The 18,060-nt window shown below is 42.5% G+C and overlaps 1 protein-coding gene across 1 annotated transcript; it reads left to right on the plus strand.

Moving 5' to 3' along the window:
• Window positions 1-5,182: 5,182 nt before the first annotated feature.
• On the plus strand, window positions 5,183-17,715 carry mrps9 (mitochondrial ribosomal protein S9). Its single transcript, XM_072379743.1, has 11 exons — window positions 5,183-5,297; window positions 5,616-5,798; window positions 9,764-9,826; window positions 10,546-10,576; window positions 10,656-10,735; window positions 13,736-13,821; window positions 13,912-13,987; window positions 14,106-14,274; window positions 15,135-15,243; window positions 15,857-16,026; window positions 17,409-17,715. Exons 1-11 carry the CDS (start codon window positions 5,205-5,207, stop codon window positions 17,498-17,500), a joined length of 1,152 nt encoding a protein of 383 aa, XP_072235844.1. The 5' UTR covers window positions 5,183-5,204; the 3' UTR covers window positions 17,501-17,715.
• The last annotated feature ends 345 nt before the right edge of the window (window positions 17,716-18,060 follow it).

The raw sequence follows: 18,060 nt of genomic DNA on the forward strand, positions 1-18,060 counted from the left end.
GGATCTATTTTCTTTATTAACGTCTTGTGTAATTTCTGTCTTTCTGCAAACATCTTTTATCTTTGCTGTTGCATTCTGCACTTCTCTTATTCAAGAACTTGCTTTTTCCATAGGGATCCGTCACAGTCAGCTCTGTTCTACTTCAGCCGACTGTTGTCTGTTTTGATGCGAAACCCTCTCAGACTGCCTCCTGAACCTGCTGGCGGTCCGGTCTGTTCAGGTATCTTTCTCCCCCTGCGGAGCCACTCCAAGGAGGAGGCCTAATATCTGCAGACATCTATGGCCGCCGCCCAATCTGTTGCACGCTCCATTCATTTCACGCACTGCCAGGAGTGCTTTGTAATTATCCTGATATTGATGAAGGCTGATTCCAGCAGGTAATCGCTGGCTGTTCAGCTGTTTTTACGCATCTCAGCAAAATGTCTCTATCCATTACCAGTGGCAAATTAATTTCCACTCAATGACCGCACTTGTTGACAATCTACAAATTTCTATGTGTGTATGTGTGTGAGAAGGGGGATGAGTTATCCCTGAAAGAGCTCTGAACTGCAGCATATAACTTGGTCTACCTCACAGTAAGGTGGCTGTAGGTGTTGGTCTGACATTAACACACAGCACACACTTCTGTGTATGCTTTACAGTCACTTTTAAGTTAAAGTGACAGTAAAGTAGTGCCAGCAGTCTATATAGCAGCACTTATGGTAGAGGTTAAAGCAATATCAAATTAATGATAATGCGCAAGTTAAATGGTGGCAAATTCTTAAAGAACAGCAGCACACATACACAAAAAATAAGAGAAATGGAGGTAAACAATCAAATTTAGAAACGACACAGAAATTAGAAACTGAAACGGGAACGGTGTCAGGGAATGACGAGGAAACGGGAGTAATACTGGGAATGGGAAGCAAAACAGACAATGAGGAAAATAGGCAACTGGAAAACTGAAACTAAAAACTCGAGAGATAATGGTGAAAAGAAATTCAAATTGAGAAAAAGTGGCACAGGTCTTAGCAGGAGTGCATAAAAAGGCAGGAGAATATGAATACACGAGAAACAAAAGGGTTAAGGCTTGAAACATAAACAGATGAGACGCTGGAAAATTGACATGGATGGTCATTTAGGATGAGAGAAATAGAAAGGAAGTAAGAAAGGAACACGCATGAGGAAGGGAATATGACAGGATAAAAACAGAAATGGAATATAAATTGTGAAGCTGAGGATTAATAAACAAAAGTTCTTTCACTATTAGTGAGAAAAGAGATGTGGAACAATAACTACACGGGTAAAAAAGGATAGAAACTTCTCTTAAATGGAGCTGGGAAGGGAAATGAGAATAAAACATCTACATCTACTGTTGTCGTCTCCAAGCTGGACAAAAGCTGCAGGAAAAGAGTCAAGATATCATGGTTCGCTATTTCCTTTTCCCATCACAAAATGGAATAACATTGCCAACAAGAAGAAGCATCCCCTAAACCTGACAGAGGCAGGACAACACTTAGACAGTCCTGTTTTATTTGCTGTATCATGTACTGTTGAGGATTTGTTTTGCAGCACAAGATCAACACGAGCATCATAAAACGATTGCGGCTAAGCACATTAAATGTATGATTCATGGCGTAAATGACCACTTAGACTTAAATCCAGCCTCCTGTGGTGTGTTGTGGCGTATTAGAGATCGCCTCCACCACAGCACTAACAGTAAATAAGAACATTTAAAAGAGCAAATGAGCTTGAGCAAAGTGGCCCTTTGAGTCCCCATGTTTGTGGAGCAACCATAATGGATTCTTTAGAGCCGTGAACGGTTTATAGGCATGACAGCCATGTTTCGGCGCGATGGGCTTATCCCTACGCAAGGCGCTAAGGATATTAGGGAATCAGCGTAAAGCAGCATGGAAATGATGACTGGAGCAAAGCCTCAGCTCGCTGGTATTATAAGCTTTCAATTCTCCAGCACTCCATCCTTGGGAAAGAGGAGACTTGGCAAAGCTCCACAGTGTGATATCCTCCATTATTTCTCGCTCTATCGCTGTTTTAGCCATGCAAGTAAAGGGATGTCTCTCAATCGAGTGCCGGGCAAATTGAGTGGAGGTCAGTGTCACCTGTTGTGTCTCTTTTTTTAGGGGAGAGTTGGAATCCATTCTGATGCGATCCATCTTTGAGGTGCAGCCTCACACGAAGCATCAATGGCACTCTAAAATAAGAAAACACACCCATAAGGTTCCTTGAATTAAATGAGCCAAATTAATAGATGCTGTAGTTGCAGGGTTTACCCAAGTCCACTGTGGGCTCACTAAGCAAACGCCTCCACCCAATCCACCCACGGTGGCTCTGTTGTCAGAGACAGGGCCACAGCAGAAGGATGATTAATGTCCCACCTCTCACCCCCCACTGTGAATTAGAGACCACGGGTCGAAACTATTTTTCTTGGAGAGCAGGAGTACGCTTGTGGCGAAAAAATGGGGCAAACACTGTTTATCATCTGCCTGACGACAGCCCTCCTCGGGGCAAATTAACCACGCGGCCGTATCGACTGGCACGGGCCGGGAGTCAGTGCCCCTTCACTTTGATTAATCTCCCCGTGTTCCTATTCCAACTCTATCAAAGTAATCTAAGTGAAGACACACAGCATTGATCTGTAAACACAGCATACTACTGTATACAAAGCACACTGAAAGACTGAGTGAAAAAGGAAGCAGAGTTTCTGGATTTTCTACAAAATGCTTTGCTGTCCATGTCTCGAGAAAAATCTCCACTATGTGAACTGTAGGAACCAAGAGACAGAAATGTCACGCTTTGTTGTTTCTTTATGTAGGAAAAAGACACAATGTCATATCTGTGAGGGACAAATGCGTGGGAAACTTTGCTTTCGGTGTCTGGTGTGGCCAGCAATAGCTTAGCTGTTAGAACCGGGTGATGAGAGACGGAAATCATGTGTGAATATCAGTAAAAATGGTACAAACAACCGAGATTTCAGAAAGAGAGCTGTCGATGTTTCTCTGGCTGAAAAAGAGGTTACAAAACCACCTCACAAGAGTTTAAACTCCAATCCGATCAGACTTATATGTGGTAGTATCATGGTTTTCGAATTCTTAACATCTGTCCTTAGACTTAATCTAAAGAAAAATGGAGTCACGTTGCAAAACAATCTGACCCTGTAACGCAGTTGGAAGACATCTGAACAGAGCAGTTTATGTGCAGAAATCTACAAATCAAAGTTGAAGCCTGATTAACAGCCACTTAAAACATTTATTGCTGCACAGCAGTGACAACAGATATCAAGATGACTCACAAAAGTGTAATAATGGACGATTTGTCTTGACAAATGCCCAAGTACAATATTCTTATCTCTGTGATTTGATTCGGTTCCCTCCATCTACACTTTTGATGAAACTTTGATGATATTCTGGGTCTTTAAGTCAAGTAAAGACCCCAAAATATAATTCAGTCAAAAAAAGAAAAAACATTTTCCAGGGAAATTGACTGCAGAGCCCCTGAGGAAATGTTCTTTGTTTTCATCCCTGTCTGCAGAGTTAGTCTGAGGTGGCAGCTTGTGCTCTTGTACTCAAGGAGTCCACACAAAATGTTGTGTTAATCCATCTCTGCACCGACTGCAGCACATATGCAAAGCAGTCTGTTTATTTTTAGCCTCGCCAATGTGTTTGGCAGACACTGACTGAGCGTTGTTATTGTGTTATTTCTGATAAGTCGTGCGGATCTGCTGCTTTTAAATCCTTTGGCGTGACACTTACAGTACATGGAAGGCAGATGGGGCCTGCATGGAGCTTCCATTACAGCGGACAAACTATCAGTGCAACTGATATTTTCTGCAGAGTCGTGGTAGCATTCAGTGAATGTTCCTGTTAAAAAGTATTGAATGTTTTTTTTTTTCATAATCAGCATACTGTTGTTCATCTCAGGCAGCAAAGTCTTACAATTTTGTTTGGTCTACAGCATTTACATGTTTCTTTTACCAGTGACGTTATAAGCACCATGAGGGATTGTTTTAGTGAACTGGATTACTTTATATTTTGCATTGAACTGCACCAGGGGGCCTACATGTTTCCGTTCCTATAATTACTCAAACAACTCGAGTTTTTGATGAGCTATGACGTGATGTGGATTGTTACTGCTGAAAATAAAAAAAGTGACGTAACTGAAGCCTCTTCTGGGAGCAACTGCACTGTTCTTGCTGGGGATGTACATGTGTTTTATTTGCCTTATCTGTTTTTTGGGGGCAGATTTATGTTATACTGCCTTGTGGCATAGATAGATAGATAGATAGATAGATAGATAGATAGATAGATAGATAGATAGATAGATAGATAGATAGATAGATAGATAGATAGATAGATAGATAGATAGATAGATAGATAGATAGATAGATAGATAGATAGATAGATAGATAGATAGATAGATAGATAGATAGATAGATAGATAACTTTATTAATCCCTTTGGGAGAAATTGAAATCTCCATCTCACTCGCGCACTGTTATATACAGAAATGTACAGAATAAACAAAAGTGGAAAACACCCAACACCAGCACATGTATAAAGATTATAATATAATAATATACTAGTAATTGTAATGAAAATAGTATTAATAATGATAATAATAATGATGATAACAATAATAATGATAACAATTATATTAATAATGATAATGATAATAGTGATGCTAATTAATAATAATATGCATATCAATTTAAGTATACAGTAAGAAAGTAAGATTATTGCACACCACAGAGATTACACAGTTGATACTTTGCTTTTTATATTATTTATTTTTCCCTATAAGACATGTCTTATATATTTGTATTAGTTTTATCATTTACTACTTTGATATTATCCACCTGTTTGCTCTATTGAACCACACAAGAAGTGGTGGTGGATGAAATTTGCTCAAAGATATTTAGTAATGACAGCGATTTTAATTTCAGTAGATACTGTAAAATAGAAATTAAAATGATAAGCGTTACCATTTGAAAATGAAAAAGCTCCCTTTTTGGAATGTGTAAATTTGTGAAAACAAGTAAATTAGAATGCAACTTAAAATATCACATTTAATTGAAGTATTTCAATGTTTTTTCATATACTTAAAACTTAAGAAAGAAAATAAAGTATTATATTTAAAAAAATCAAATCAAACTTGAACGTCGGTGACGTATATTTACTTCCGCCTTGGACGTAACTGCTATTAGCAAAAATGGCGGCGCCCCGTGTACGAGCTGTGGCATTGTTTATTGGGAAATGTGGGAATTCCATAGTAAACACAGTGTCGTCACCATTAAGTCGACAGGTAAATATTGAGTAAATGTTTCGTGTGAGGGTCCATCTTCCGCTTTGGGCATGTCGAAATTGATTTAAATGACAAAACACTAACGTCCTTGAGTTAGCATGTTGTTAGCCGAAACTGCCTTCACGGATATGTCAAATAGGAGCCGTTCAACCTCGCAGATGATTTGAACATACTGCGAAATTGTTGTGATTACTGGTTTGAAATGATGGAATCCCTAACTGCAGTTCGGCTATGCTTATGTGCTGCTCCGGATATTTTAAAAGCTATAATAGGTATTGGTACATGCTCGACAATAACACCACTTTTCCCTTTTGCCAGGTTATTAGCAGGCAGATATGCGTGAGCTCTGCCCTTTGCAGAAAGAATCTGGCAGCCGCAGGACCGGAGAAATTCACCGCGGAGTTCATCCAAAAGCAGATAGAAGAGTTTGAAATTGGGAAACGGCATCTGGCCAACATGATGGGAGAAGACCCCGAGAACTTCACCCAGGAGGACATTGATGTGAGATCAAACACAGTATAGGGCATATGCACTTGTGCAGGCGTATTTAGTTTTTTGAGTGTGTCATGTGGTACCTGCTCTTTGAAACAGTTTTGCACCTCTAGTTTTATAATTTGATGTTTAAGTGACTTGTAAATAGTGTTGAATACTCTCAAATGAGTTTGTTAAGCCCTGGCGTTTCAATAATGATCACTCAAAGGACGTTTGGCCTCCCTTCAAGTTACAATGAAAAATTCTCACAATCACTGAAACTCAGTTGGAAGGCTGCAATATTGAAACAACGATAAATCTCTTAAATTTGATCACTCACACACATTTCTTACACATTCAAAAACGAGGACTTTTCTTGTCGATTCACTTGTCTCCTTTGTTTGATCGTCTTCTTTATTCTTCCCGTTTTGCGCTGCTGTTCTCTCACACAAACCAGTCTCTTTTGAAAGAAGCATTGCATCCAGAATTAGGACCTGCGTGCCTTTATCTATAACGAGGGGATCCTTTACAGCCCACACTTCCAATATCATCGTCCTCAGTGGAGTATGACTCCCAAGTAGCTCTTAGAGAAGCCTTGATATTTGCTCTAAATAAATTGAACTGTGGTCTCTAGATAAACTGAGAAGAAATTCTGGGTTTTCTTTGGGGGGGGTTACAGTGTCTCTTCCCTTCACTTTATTGGACACTCCTTACCCAGGTCACTTCATAAATCACATTAGCAAGAAACTTTCTGCTCACCGGACGGTTTCAGCAGCTTGTAATTGGGAACAGTGAAGCAAGCAGTACTGACTCGGGACTGTATTGGCATTAGCAGAGCGGTAAAGCTTGGCCCTCGAATTTTGTGTGCTCCGGTCCGTTGCTAAGAGGTGGATATAATTCAAATGGAGGAAGAAGTTTCCAAATGTGTATTAATCCACCGAAAACTGATGTTGGCCCCAATGATCTGATGGTCAGGACATTGTATGTCATTAACTTGAAGACAGTGCTCTGTACTACTTATTGTTGACTTAATATGTTGAGAAAATCTGATTTCATTCAAGTGTGACTCATTTTCTACCTCCGTAAAACCAATATTTCTTTAGCTCTGTGCTGCTTCCATTCAGCAGCTCTGGCAGGACTTGGCTTCATGTTTATTATCTGGAGAGATGATCATCATTTGCATTAGTGGCCCCCCACTGGCAGCTGGCAGGTGCAGTCACCTAATCCACTGCATCATTGATATTAGAAACGCCCTCAAACACACAACCATCGTATTTGTATTGCCTTGTATTGTAATTTTTGGGATTTTTGGCAAATCTTCAACCCGCGCTGCTCCGACCATTTAGATGATTTCCCACTCGCCCTTCGCCCGAGTCCCCAGTGCCGCTCACTGATAATGAAGAGAGCTGTCAGCGCCAGGCTGTGAAAGCCAAAGCGACGGCTAGCGGCCCGAACCTGGATGTGTGGAAGGGAAAGAGGAAAATCTGGGTGGACTGAAGAGGCGCGATGTGGTGCTCCTGACAAACCCGATGCGCTCTGGTCAGGAGTCCAAACTCTTCAGGTGTGACGGTGATACAAACTCCAAAAGATGTTTACAGCCAGCAGGAATCAACACGGTGACACCCCCCAAAGACCCGTAATCTCTGTCAGTGTTGAAAAGAATAAATAAAGCAGCAAAACAGTCAGGAGCTGTTTACTTGTTAAGTTTTAAAACGCATCTGAAAATACCTTCCTGTTTGACTCACCGCTGTCAGGTATTTCAGTCAAAGTGTAAATCTGCTGCTTGTGAAGGCGTCCAAGCTTCTTAGATCAATTTCTTTCTTTTTTTTTTAATGTGAAGTCATATTTTTGCGCTTTGGATTCGGCAAACGGTGTCAATAACTCACCTCTGACTGTGTTAAACTGAGTTTTGTGGGTCATACCGTCCAGATTTTTCAGCACAGATTGCTGTCGGATCAGATTCTGTTTGACTCAGAGGCGCACGTAATCTGACTTTGACATTTTTTTAGTCGTGACAGGCAGATTTAGCATTTCTGATTGGCAGCGATTTGTAAAGCGAGCAGGTTGATGTATGATATCGATGTCAAGCTGCTGTTGTGGAGGTGTTTCTTTGCATTGGGTGGATATAATAACTTGTTGGATTTTGTGTTGCATCGATGAGACGGTCGATTGATTAGGTGATTGAGAAAACTGTTTGTCAGCATGTTTAATCATCCATTTCTGAGCTGAACGAGCAGCTGTCAGAATAGCAAGAACAACAAGAACAAGAACATTTTTCTTGCTTGGCTTTATGTAATTGCATTTTTAAATGGCTTGTTTTCCCTTTTTCGATTCTTGTTTGGACAAAGCTGACAGTTTGAAATGGTTTCCTGCTGTTGAAAGGAAGCATGCGTGGCAGTTACTGACATCTAGTGGCTGAGTCGGAGATAGCGACCATGTCGGATGCCATCCACCCGCTGCCGAGCAACAAATTACATTCAAATCTGTCAGATAAACGACTCGTCGAGGCGAAAACGAGCAACGTCTGCACCACTGTGGACGTGAGAGTTATTTATCGACAGCTTCCATCTGACGTAACCTTCCTTAGCCATCACAAATTCTTTCAACATCTGTAAAGATTAGCGTTTTATGTTTGTAAATAGGAAAGTCAAATTTTTTTTCTCATAAATCTTCATAGATTTATTCCCCCCCCTGAAATGAAAGCAGAACTGCTCTTTGGAAGGTATAAATTTGTAACTGCTCATCAACTATTCATTGTGTTGTTTTTCTGTCTGCTGTTTGCTTTCTTGACCCTGGAAACGCTTTTGTTGTGTAATATTTTGATACGTCTGTTAATTATTGAACCTCTAAAAGCTCAGAGAAAATGTTTATTTGACCAGCAGTGTAAGCTTTGACGTACCAGGCTGTCCAAACATCTCGATCCACTCCTCCTTTGATCTTGTAAAGTGGTTTTAATCGAGAGTTCAAGCGGATGACCAACGAAGAAGAGAAAGAAATATCTCATATAGTGTTGAGACGTGACTCAGGACGGTAGCAGCAGGACAGTCATGCGAAACTAACTTCACAAAACAGAAGCTGGAAGTTGAAAATATTTGGCTAATTTCCACTGTTTCTACCCTCTGCCTTTTTTTTTTGCACTGTTGCAGCTTTTTAACCCACTTCATATAACCACAAACGCTTTCCTGTGCGGCTGCGATCTGCTCTCAGCTCCTCTTTCTTCCTCTGTCATTCCATCTTTGCCCCTCGGGGATCTCCTCCATATTGAGTCGACTCTCTGGAGACGCACAGGTGTGTCTTCATCTGTTTCTCTCTGCCTGTCTCCCCTCTCCTCTGTTGCCCCCCCCCCCCTTTAACTTCTCCTGACTTGCCTTCCTCTTCCTCCCTCTCGCACGCACCCTCACTCACACACACATTCCCCTCTCCTGGCTCCCTTTTTTCTTCCTGCTTTCCGTCGTTTTGACAACCTTTAAGGCAGCAACCTGCTCCCCGCGAGCAGCACCTGCTGCCTCTCTAATTGAGCCGACAGAGAGAGGAGGAATAAAACGAAGAGGAAGAGGAGCCGCGAGATGGTGGGATGGAGGAAGAGAGAGATGAACAGGCTGTGGTGATGAGTGTGGCAGGGCCAACACACTTCTTGTCTGCCATCTGTAGCCCTGCTAATAACACACACACACACACACACGCACCGATCAGAGGATGAACTCGGAGTGAACTGCTGGCTGTCCACAGTGTCCTCTGCTCGCTGTCAACAAAGCCAAAAACTTGTGGCTTTTTCTGCTTGTTTTCTCCTCTAACTCCTCATTAACACAAAGTAACACACACACACGCTTACAGAAAGACAATCGCACAATTCTCGCTCGCCTTTCCTTGAACCCGCAAGCAGCTTGCGCCTCCTCTTCTGTTCGGACATGTCAGCGTTGTCACGGTCAGCCTTCATCTCTCAAACTGTTGTCCGTCTTAGTTTATTCATTTTTTCTCTCTCTCCCTCTCCACAGAGGAGCATCGCCTACCTCTTCCCCTCCGGCCTGTTTGACAAGAACTCTCGGCCCCTCATGAAGGTGAGTTTATTTCGTCCTTTCACGAACCACTTGACATGGTTTATCGTGAAGTTCCAGAACCCCGACACACACTTTTAAACTTTTTCTGTTGTCGGGTCGCTTGTTCAGTTTAAAACTGGACAAGAAAACATGCCCTTGAATCATCTGAGTCAAGATTATCAGCACAACACTCGTTTAGTTCCAACACGTGGCGGTAGGTCAGTTATCTTGGTCTCAGTGGGGTTAATAGTTAAGCCCCTTTTTGTATCTCTGCGCTCAAACTGCCCACAACGTCACTCTGAGGCCGTAACACACGTTATCGAGGCCAAAAGATTGTTTTTTTTCTGCGTTTTCTGCACACAGAGGTTTACACATTATCAGAAAAGGAAAGGTAAAAATAGAAACCCAAGCAGGGTTACTTTTTTTTTTTTTTTTACCTTTGATGTAGTACTTTGGTTGAAGCTCTTTTATTTAGCAGCTTATTCTGAGCTCCTATCCCAATGCTTACAGACTGAACACATACATTTCTCAGCGCTGTGCCCCCACGGTGTGTTCAACGAAATGAAAAAAAAAGGGAAAAAGAAGGGCCTGTTTGGCCTTTCGGAGGCGGTCACGCCGATCAAACCAAAGATGAACGTTTCCTGTAGAATTTGTGGTTTCTTGTGGAAACACACTCATTCACAATCCTGTTCCATGTTTTAACTCACTTCAATTTTTTTTTTTCCTTGCCCGTTCTCCAGCATCCTGACGAAATCTTTCCGAAACAGAGAGGTATGTGCACCTGCTCGGGCTGTTGTTTCCAGAATGTGAAACCCGCAGCTGATTATCTTTTCCTTTCCTCTCCATCAAGCCGTCCAGTGGGAAGCTGACGGGCGGCCTTTACACTTCCTGTTTTACACTGGCAAACAGTCCTACTACTCCCTCATGCACGTGAGTACAGCAGGCACTTGTTCCTCCCCTGCACCCACGGGTCATATCTGATTCAGCGTAGATGTTGGCGTCTCCGCTCAGCTGAATAGATGTCGGTGTGTGTGTAATAATGGTGTTAGCTGCTCTGTGTACTCTCACAGACTTGATAATCCAGTGAATGTGTATAGATACATGTATAGATCTAATTTAACAGCTTCTGTGCCGTGAAATATTCCCCATCCCCTTTGATCTGAATTGATTGGGGACCCCAGGTTGGGAATAATCTTAAATATGTTTTTTTTTTATGTTTTAATGCAGTTCTGCTCAAATTTATAAATGTCCTAGAAAGTCTTAATGGTTGAAGTCTCACCAACCAAGCAAAGAGGTTTGCTTCCATTTCTTCTTTGTATCAACACCATGTTGGGATGGGTCGTGATTCCAGACGCTTGGACAAGTCCGACATTTGGTTGTGACACGCTGCATCCACCACAAGGTGGCAGCAATGCACAGACTGTTTGCCAACTGCTGTCACAATAAAAGAGCTCCTGACTGCCGCCAGTCCCTCGTCAAAAACACGGGTTTTCACAGCGGGGTTCGATTCAGCTGGTGTTCAAACAAGAGAGACACGAGGAGCCGAAAACCACGACGGCTATCTGTCCGGAATGGTCGAAGAGTTCCTGGTGGATATCTGTCAGTTCTCTCGCTTGAAACGGATCCTTCAGTTTAGAAAGTTAGAGGAAGACCGGAACATTGATTCATTGATTTAAAAATAATAATAATAATAAAGTCACAGGCAATGAATCAAAATTAGGGCTGCAGCTAACGACTATTTTGATAGTCGACTCGTCATCGATTATTGAAACGATTAATCGACTAATCGGTTAATTACTAATTAAAACAATCCAAAACTAAAAACGGATACATTCAAGCCATATTTAATTTCGACTTTTAACATTAACATTGACTGAAAATGCTAAGAAGAGTGCTGGCAGTAATGCACCAACAGTCAAATCAATACCAAAAAGTGTTAAAAGAATACAGGGTGGTTGTAACTTTGGACTGTGAAGCTTAATGATACAATTTTAATGTTGCACTTTAATGTTAAAATTCAAGACAACTCCGCTTATCTTTAGCTAGCAGGCTACGCTAACAAGCTAGATATCTTACGTGCTTCCTCTTCAAATGTTCATGCATGGCAGACGTGCTCCCGTGATACGTTGGAGGTTGGCTTTACTAAACCTTTTTTTTTTCTGGCTAACATGCTCTCAGACCCTGGACACTTTAGGACTAGACAACGATAATTCAGCCACATCCATTTCACTATGTTTCTACAGGTCATCTCCCGCTATTGTTTACCGTAACGCGCATAAATCTGTAGCTCGACACGTCGGCGTGAAAAAGACGCGTGATGACTTAACCGACAATTATCGACAATCAAATACGTCGGCGACTAATTATGTTACCGATTTTTGACGACTAATCGTTACACCATTAAACAACAATGATCTTTTTCAGCATAGTTCAGGCGATTTGAATACAAATCCCGCAGCGATATGGCATAATATTTTGAAAGCAAAACCGAATTGGATTCTTTTGATAACTTTCTACAACTGACAACGTGTTTCTCACATTTGCGCCTCAACTGTGACATTATTCAGAATTAACAGCAACTACGCATGAAACCAGACTTCTTCACACACCGCTCTGAGAACCTTCCGCTAACCCCCGAACCTGAAAACTTTGCATATAAAGCTGCAGCAGACGGTGAAATGTCTCATGGAAACGGGATAGAAAAGCTTAGAAAGTGGGATCTTCTTCTTGTAAACTGCACACGCATCCTTCATCCTTCATAGAGATACTTTGGAGCGCTCTTTCACAGTCGTGGGTTACTCGTGACCTGAGGAGAACGGAGGAGCGGCAACAAACGAAATGGCAAATTTATGCAAATGTAGTTTATGTATCTGTATCTAAAACCCACAGAGTACGATTCCTGCATATGGGTCGCAGCTCACACCTTTCTCACACACACACACGCATGGTTTTGCCCTGCAGCCTCACTCAGCACCCCTTGCTGTCGGTTTAAATAGGTATGTCAGACATGTCTGAGAGCTCGTGCTGCCTGCCTGCATGATTGCGGGCTCAGTCTCGCTCCTTCACCCTTTTTGTTTTTCCCTCTTCTCTTTTTGCCACCTTGTTTCACATTCTTTCACCTTTATCTTTGTCTGGGTTTTTCCACCTTAAGACGCACATCTCGGGGGCGTTTCCAGCAGGGGGGCAGCGGCGTGTAAATCCGCCTTGTTGCTCAGCCTTCAAACACAGCCTCCTCTCTCACTTTCGGCTCATGCTAACCCTCAAACCCCTCAGAATAGACGTAAATGTGTCCAGATACTTGCCTGCTTCTCTCCTTTTGATTCGCCATTACACCTTTTGATTGTCATGTTTTTTTCTTTGCATCCCCGTCCATTTGCGTCCCCTCTGTCTCTGGTCAGAGTTAGGCCCACTTTATCAGATGGTACTAAAAAAAACAACAACATCTGGTTAATAATTGAGGGGGAAATGAGCTCTCACCCAGCCGCAGGGTGGCTGAGGTGGTGATGGGTTGGGGGGCGGGGCCTCTGGGACGTGACCAGCATGCCCCGATCTCTCTTTCTGTCATCATTTTAATCACACATTTGTGCTTTTTCTCTTCAAGCCACATAAATATCAGTTCAGAGCATGATAGAGTAATTAAACGAATGAATGTGTCACAAGTGTGCAGACCATCATATTTGACATTGAAGAAATCCCTCACCTGCGCGCCAGAATATGTCAGGGTTTTGTCACCCTGCTAATGGGAGATTTAATTTTACAAACGTGAGGAATTGAGATCTGCCGGCTTCAAACTGAATCATCACTCAGTCTCACATAAGTTAAAGCTGCCGGTTCAGCTTCACAGTTGAGAAAACTGTGAAACAACGGAGGGAGAGTGCATAGCTACATGCTGTCGTGCTGCATATTCTGACTGTTTCTGGTTCGTTTTAGGAGCTGTATGGCAAAATGCTCAATGTGGAAAAGCACCAAGATCGCCTGAGAGCCAAAGGACTCTTCTCCAAAGATGCCAAGAGGATGTAAGTAGCGGAAACTTCTGGAATTAATTCTTCAAGTCAAGTTAGTTCTTGGACTGGTGAGCATGACGGTGTTTCTTCTGTGCCCTGCAGCTCTCTTGGAACAAGCAGGTGGCTCACAAAGGAGGAGCTGGAGGCGTTGTTGGTGGAGACCATCTCCGCTCACGACGTAAGGGGCACGCCGTCTTTCTTCCTCTCCTTTATCTGTCTCAACATCAGCAATGAACCAGAAGTCTTTGTCCAGGAGTTGAGCTGCGTTTGACCCTCGCGTGTTGTTTTCTTGTCAGTACAATCGTTTCATCCAGCTGATGGAGCGCCTGCTGTCCTTGCCCGAGAGCAGCTCAGAGGAACAGTTCATCTTGCGTTATCGGTGCCAGCTGGAGGCTCAGTCCAGCCATCAACTCGCGCCGCCGTTGCAGAAGGATGACAAAGGCGTGGCCTTCAGCACCTCAGACGGTCGGAAACAACATCAGACTTACATAGTTTTTGTGTGCTGGCCATTCATTTCTATCAGTTACCATCCATTCCCCTGTCTTACGTCCATCCCAACAGTATTGATGTGACTGACAGTGTGCTCTCAGCCTCGGATGTAGAGATTCGAATCAAACCAGTGTGCAAACGACGCCCACGAGGGCTAAAAGAGCAGCTTCCCTGCAGTTTGTTTTGGAGAATGTGAAAACATAAATTTGCAGCTGGGAACGGTTTATGCTGTTAGTGCAGAATCACGAGAACACAAGCAGACAGGTTTCACACAGGAATCTAACACGGAGCCGAAGAGTTAGAGCTCCCCCGACGATGAAGATTTTTTAAAATCGGTTAATCAAACCTCCTCAAAACTGCTAAGAAATGACACGAACCTGTCAGAACAGTTACAAAGTAACACAAAGTGACTCCAAATGGCAGCAAAGAGACTAAAAGCAGCTACAAGAAGACTCAAATATGGAGTCATGCATTCAAAATAGAGCAAAATGTTTGAAAACGGCTACAGTAAGACTTAAGGAAACTCTAAAGTAACATGAAATGATGTCAGATGGAAACAAAATATATCAAAAGTAGATATTTTCTGTAGGACGGTGTGATGTTGTGCGCCGGGTCATTATCTGTCCATTAAGTCTGAGGTTAATCAAGCTTATGAGGTAGAAGAAGAAGAAAGGGAATGAAAACACTGAAGTTTTTTAAGGTGAACATTATTGTAGCCGATAGAATTTATGGTAGAAATCTACCCAAAATGTAGGAATCTCAGCGTAACGTACAACCTTAACATAAAACCTGTTGGCAGATATTGAAAATGAGACGTGCCGATTGTTTGCTTTCAGGTCGGAGGAAGACGTCGACCTCATCGGTTGTTCTCAGAGACAGCGGCTCGGGACGCATCAGCATCAACGGCCAAGACTACCTCCATTACTTCCCCATCCTGCAGGACAGGTAAGGAGAGCTGGGATGAACCTTTCCACCTCAGGGCTTCTCCGCTGCATCATCCCCAGATTTCCTTAAAATGCAAGACGTGATGTGTCCTCCCCCCCACTCCACCGAAAAATTAAAAACCAGCTTTTTCACTCCTCACAGCATCGCCTGTTTTTTTTATTTTTTTTATTATTTATCTCCTTGTAGTAAGTTAATTACACAGTTGAGCGATTGTGTGTGAGTGTCCAGAGCTGGTGTTGTCACGCCGTGTGAGGACGGGCTGTAATTGGAGCAGAGAGGTGACAATTGACTTTGTCAGCAGCCACGGGTCATTCAGGCTGAGACGCCATCCAGAACACAGACACACTCTCAGTCCTGCTGAGTCAGAAGTTACTCTGTTAATATGTGAGGGCGAGATTGTAAAAGAAAGCTTTTCACCGTGCCGGGATCCTCTGTGCTTGTCTGAAAAGTCGCCCAACCAGACATTAAATTAGCTCTGCCCCCGCCGTTGATACCGCTATCTGTTAAATAGCACACTCTCCTGCCCGGCCTATTCAACCACGCTCCATCCTTTCACCCGGTTTGTTATCTCTTGGTCATTTTTTCATATTTTTTCCCCCCCCCTCCCTCTCAGAGAGCAGCTGATGTTCCCGCTTCAGTTCACGGGCATGCTGGGCCGCGTCGACCTCGAGTGCACCGTGAGCGGCGGGGGCAGGTCGAGCCAGGCGGGGGCGCTGCGGCTCGCCATCGCCCGCGCGCTTCTCAGCTTCCTGTCCGAGAGAGAGAGGGAGTCGATGAGACAGGGTGAGTAGATTTTACACCTCTGTTTCATGTCAATGTTTTTTCTCTTTCTTTTTGTGTCGTTTGTCCGACTGTTTGAACGAGGAAAAGCGGTCGGAGTGCTCTCGGTTTGAACGAATCCCGGGAGACGAGCCCAGCTGAAAAGGGAAGAGCAAAACGAGTCACCGTCTGAAACCTCAGAACCTCAGAAGTTTCACCGCAGTTCAAACAAATGTTACACGGTGTATTTCTTTCAGTTTGTGACATTTCTGGATCTTACACACACGCTTTCCACAGAAAAGGCCATGTGGTGCAAATTCCAAAGCTCCATAAATACTCTGGGACTGGGACTGGTCAAATGGGATTTTTTTTCTTTGTTTAGCTTCGGGAGGTTTCTGACTGAGTGAAATGACCTGCGTCATAGTGGCAGCCAGGTTTGGATTCTCATAAATGCTTTGGAAAGGAGCTTCATTGTTTCCTTTCGTGTTCTTTGGTCATTCTTTAAGAAAATAAAAGACAGGTCCAAGCTGTAACTGCAAACTGTGATGAATGTGGATATGAAGCAAGAGAGGATGAGAATTACCACACTGATACAAACGAAGGACTTGATCTTTAATTGTCTTTGTCATTTAATATGTTTCCACTTTTCCTTTTGGTGCCCATGAAATCTCATGAAAAGAACAACAGACTGTTTAGCACGGGGGTGGGTCTATCATGCTTTGGGCTTTGTTTCAGTCAGTGGCACAGGTAACATTTTCCTGGGTGGGATGGATTCAGTTAGAAAGCAGCAGATTCTGGATGCAAACTGTCCATAATAAGAAAAAAAAAGGTGAAAAGAGGATGGCTTCTGGACAGCATATTGATCCTAAGCACACACACACACAAAAATCCATTCTGAACGATCTCCGGAGGTGTAAGCCGAGAGTTTTGCCATGACCCCTCGACGTCTCCTGACCGAAACAGATCCATAAGGAGGTGACAGCAGTCCATCAAGCAAGAAATTAAAGACTTGGCTGCTTCAAAGAATGCTTACAAGCTACAGTACTTATTTAAAAGTAATTAAAAAAAGAGAGTGCATTCTGTTTTATCAACATTGAAAATGTTTTGCTTTTTGAAGTCTTTTAGTTTTTGCTTTTTAATGACACTTTTGTGCATTTCTTACCTTCAGTGTTGAAGTTGAATGTGATATAAGGCCCAAAAATGTGTTAGATCTGCAGTTTATTGATTAATTGATGCTTTGAGACACTTGTGCTGTTAACATGCAAATTTCGGAATATTTAGAGTAAACTTAAGGACAAAATGTATTTTTAATTTATTTATTTATTTATTTATTTAACCTCGGAGCTCAAAAAAGATAATTCAACTCGCAACTGAGAATATTTACATATCGTTTGTTTTCTCTGCAGCTGGCCTCTTGACACCTGACCCGCGAGTTGTGGAGAGAAAGAAGCCGGGCCAGGAGGGAGCACGGCGCAAGTTCACATGGAATAAACGCTGAGGAGGGCAGTGTGCCTCACCTGTGCGCAAAACTAAAAGCAGCTCTCCTCAGGGAGTGGAGGAGCATCTTTTGTGTGTCTTTTCTGGTGGCCACACAAACTGCAGTGAGCTGCTTTAGCCACTAGATGGAGCTGTGTTATTACAAATTGTACAATTACATTGTTTATCACTATGTAAATTAATATAGTAAATGTTTTCATACAAAAAAAACAACAATGTGGGTCCATTGTAATATTTTTTCCTTGGAATTGTTACCAATTTCCCTTTTTGTTGTGGCATTCCTGCATGCCAAGAGTGTAATGGAGTTGAATTTTGTTTATGCAACATGCCAACAGATACAATTTTAAAGCTTGCAACTGAATCTATTGTTAGCATACTTAAACTAAAGACATGAGAGAGATTATTTCACTGAAAATTATTCCTTTTTCACTGTTAAAAATAACACAATTTGAGTTAAACGATGCCTTCAGTAAATACAAACTTTATAAAAATGGGGACGAATATTCAGGTACAACGAGAGCTTCACCAAGCGCCTACATTACCCATAATGCTGCATTAACG

The sequence above is a fragment of the Leuresthes tenuis genome, unplaced genomic scaffold (assembly GCF_036924035.1).
Source record: "Leuresthes tenuis unplaced genomic scaffold, fLeuTen1.0.hap1 SCAF_1, whole genome shotgun sequence".
NCBI lineage: Eukaryota > Metazoa > Chordata > Actinopteri > Atheriniformes > Atherinopsidae > Leuresthes > Leuresthes tenuis.